The sequence below is a fragment of the Camellia sinensis genome, chromosome 11, assembly GCF_055761805.1.
Source record: "Camellia sinensis isolate YWXY chromosome 11, ASM5576180v1, whole genome shotgun sequence".
Taxonomy (NCBI): Eukaryota; Viridiplantae; Streptophyta; class Magnoliopsida; order Ericales; family Theaceae; genus Camellia; species Camellia sinensis.
The window spans coordinates 86,009,630-86,013,659 of NC_138971.1; the positions used below are offsets into that span (position 1 = coordinate 86,009,630).

Sequence of the window (4,030 nt, forward strand, 5' to 3'; positions counted from 1 at the left end):
CTACTCACTGAGCTATCAGCGGACTTAGTTTTTATCACTTCTAGGTGTTAGAAGGACTTAGAGTGGACTCATGGCATAGCGGGGACTCGATTGCATGGACCTCTAGGACATTCATTTATTTTGTTTTAGATTGTTATGTCAAATTTGTGCATATTTCTTTTTATTTTTATTGAGATTCATTTAGGATTATTTTGATATGTGGGTTGTTTATATCCCATAAGTTTGGATGGTTTTGATTACGGTTGGTTTTTCCGTTTATACTTGTGGCATGTCACTGGATTGAGTTTGGTTATTTATTACTGGACTTTTGTATAGTTGCTCAATGTGATTATGGATTAGTGGTTAGGCTTACGTGTGCCTTGGGTTGAGTCCCAGTGGGCCACGGCCGGTCATACCCGAATTTGGGGTGTGACAATTGTGGTATCAGAGCTGTAGATTTATCAAGTTACATATCTTGCATTTCATCATTTAGACGAGGTCCGAGTCCCTATAGTCCTTAGTAGTGTTTGGTTAAGTTAGTTTTGTTTAAGCTTGTGTTGAGCTTTTCTTAATTTTGTTTTGAAGGTTAAGAGATGGCACCTAGGAGAAGAAGTGTCAATGCTCTTGGAACTGATCAACCAGCTGCTAATCGTAGAGTTCCCCTTGTTCCTATACCCCCTACCGCACCACCTGTTGCTCCAGTCGTCCCTGAAGCACCAGGAGTTGTTCCTGCTGCACCAGCCGCACAGGTTTTACAGTCGTTGTTGGGATTACTGAACAGTCATGTAGCCCCACAACCAGCAGTTCACCCAACTTTAACTTTGGATAGAGGTTCCTTATTTGAGAGGTTTATGAAGGCAAAACCTCCAGAATTTCATGGAACAGTGGACCCTACAGAGGCAGAGGCATGGGTACTAGAGATGGAGAAAATATTTGATGTTCTAGGTTGTTCAGCAGACCAGAAGGTGGCCTTCGCAGCTTTTAGGTTCAAGGGTCAAGCAGAGCATTGGTGGCGCATGGTGAAGCGTCAATATGAGGGTAGAGAAACAGAGCTAGTGTGGAGCAAGTTTCTAGAATTGTTTAATGAGAAATACTTCCCTGAAGCGGTGCGAAGGCAGAAGCAAGTGGATTTTCTCAATTTGAAGCAAAATGACATGTCAGTGGCTCAGTATGAAGCCAAGTTTGCGGAGTTGTCGAGGTATGCCCCACATCAGGTGGCCATAGAGAAAGATAGAGTGATGTTGTTTGAGAATGGCTTGCGGTCAGAGATCTATGCAAAAGTAGCTATTTTGGAGATGAAGACATATTCTGCATTGGTAAGCAAGGCATTACTAGCTGAAAGGGGAGTAGAAGAGGAAAAGAGAGCTGAGGAACAAAGGGCTAAGGAACCACAAAACAAGAGACTTAGAGAGGAGAGACAAGTGGAGCATCGTGGTGGTGGTAGCAATCCTAGCAAGAAGCCTTACACCCAAGGCCAGGTTAGCAATGGCATGAGGCAGCAGAATCGGAGGATTTGTGATAGATGTGGTAAATCACATTCTGTTGGGTATAATTGTGATGGCACAGCTCGAATATGCTTTAAGTGTGGCAAGCCTGGGCATCTCTCTGCACAATGTAGGTCTAAGGGATTGGGAGGTCAGTCAGTAGCACAGTCATCTCAAGGGCAAGGGCAAAGACAAACTTTTTATAGCGGTGGGTTTAACTAGAAGCAGAATAATGGCAAAAGTGGGACTACCCAAGGTCAGACATCCGGGAATGGGACTCAGGAAAAGAAGTCAGCAGCTACCCAAGGACGTGTTTATGCTCTCACTAGAGAGGAGGCTGAGGTTCCTCCATCTGTGGTGCAAGGTACACTCCTTATATCATTTGTACCTGCCAGAGTTTTAATTGATTCAGGATCTACACATTCTTTTGCTGCACCTAAGTTTCTACGTTGCTTGTCTATTCCTTGTGAGCCTTTGGATGCATGTATTGTTGTGTCTACTCCATTAGGAGAAACAGTAGTGTTAGGGGATGTTTGTAGATCTTGTGAGATAAAGTTAGATGGTAGAATTTTTCCAGTGGATTTGATTTCTTTAGAGATGAAGGATTTTGATGTGATTTTGGGGATGGATTGGTTAACGAAGCATCATGCCTCTATTGATTGTTTTAGAAAGAGGGTAGTTTTTGCTATGCCGGGGCAACATGAGTTTTTCTTTCAGGGAGATGTGAAAGGGTCTTCTATTTGTTTTATTTCTTCCCTTCAGGCTAATCGAATGTTGAGAAAAGGGTGTCATGGTTATTTAGCTTGTGTGATGAGTACTGAACAACCAGAACAAAGGTTAGAGGAGCTGCCTGTAGTGAGGGAATTTGTTGATGTTTTTCCAGAGGATCTACCTGGTCTTCCTCCAGACCGTGAGGTTGAATTTTCCATTGACTTGATTCCTAATACAACACCTATCTCTAAAGCACCCTATAGAATGGCACCGTTGGAGTTGAGGGAGTTACAAACTCAGTTACAGGAGTTGCTAGACAAAGGCTTTATTAGGCCTAGTGTTTCACCTTGGGGAGCGCCTGTGTTGTTTGTAAAGAAGAAGGATGGGTCTATGAGATTGTGTATTGATTATAGAGAGCTGAATAAAGTCACAGTGAAGAATAGGTATCCTTTGCCACGCATTGATGATCTATTTGATCAGTTGTAGGGAGCTCAAGTATTCTCTAAAATTGACTTGAGGTCAGGCTATCACCAGTTGAAGGTAAGGGATGAGGATGTTCCTAAGACTGCTTTTAGAACCCGTTATGGGCATTATGAGTTTTTGGTGATGCCTTTTGGTCTCACAAATGCACCGGCCGCATTCATGGATTTAATGAACAGAGTATTTAAAACCCAACTGGATAAATTTGTGGTAGTGTTTATTGATGACATCCTAATTTATTCGAGGAGTAAGGAGGAGCATGAGCAGCATTTGAGGGTAGTATTGCAGATCCTTAGGGAGAAGAGACTGTATGCAAAATTTAAGAAGTGTGAATTCTGGTTGAGTAGTGTATCCTTTTTGGGTCATGTAGTGAGTAAAGATGGGGTATCTGTGGATAGCACGAAGGTGACTGTAATTGTTGATTGGCCACGACCTACTTCTGTGACAGAGGTACGTAGCTTTCTAGGGCTTGCTGGGTATTACAGACGGTTTGTGGAAGGATTTTCCCGTATTGCTTTGCCACTTAACAATCTCACCAGAAAAGGGGTAAATTTTGAGTGGAATGATGATTGTGAGCGTAGTTTCCAAGAGTTTAAACAGAGATTGACTTCAGCTCCAATCCTTGCCTTACCTACAGATGGAGGTGGTTTTGTGATTTATAGTGATGCTTCACGACAGGGTTAAGGATGCGTGCTCATGCAGCATGGGAAGGTGATTGCTTATGCGTCACGACAGTTGAAAGTACATGAGAGAAACTATCCTACACATGACTTAGAGTTAGCAGCAGTGATTTTTGCTCTTAAGATCTGGCGGCATTATTTGTATGGAGAGTCATGTGAGATTTACACTGATCATAAGAGTTTGAAATATATTTTCACACAGAAGGAACTAAATTTGAGGCAAAGAAGATGGCTTGAGTTGCTAAAAGATTATGATGTGAATATTTATATCATCCGGGGAAGGCAAATGTGGTTGCAGATGCCTTGAGTAGGAAGGTCGCAGTTGGAGATATTGCTGCTTTGTCTATTGAGAGTTGTTTGGTGGAAGACATGAGACGTTTGAGGCTTGAGGTTGTTACACCTGGTAATAGGGCTTATTGTAGTCAATTGACAGTTCAGCCGACCTTGAGAGAATGGATTCGTTTAGCACAGGAGATTGACCCCCAGTGTGAGCGTATTAAAGGAGAGATGGCAGAGGGTAAACACGTAGACTTTGTGGTTAGTGATGACGGGTTGCTTAGATTCCGTAGCCGAATTTGTGTTCCTGCTAGTGGTGATTTGAGGAAGGAGATTATGACGGAGGCACATAGTTCTAGTTATAGCATTCATCCTGGAAGCACTAAGATGTATCGGGATCTTCATGAACATTTTTGGTGG

General features: G+C 42.6%; 1 protein-coding gene across 1 annotated transcript; it reads left to right on the plus strand.

Moving 5' to 3' along the window:
• The first annotated feature begins 572 nt into the window (after positions 1-572).
• On the plus strand, positions 573-3,338 carry LOC145802462 (uncharacterized). Its single transcript, XM_082895183.1, has 5 exons — positions 573-1,614; positions 1,720-1,827; positions 1,876-1,994; positions 2,226-2,373; positions 3,025-3,338. Exons 1-5 carry the CDS (start codon positions 573-575, stop codon positions 3,336-3,338), a joined length of 1,731 nt encoding a protein of 576 aa, XP_082751309.1.
• Positions 3,339-4,030: the final 692 nt, after the last annotated feature.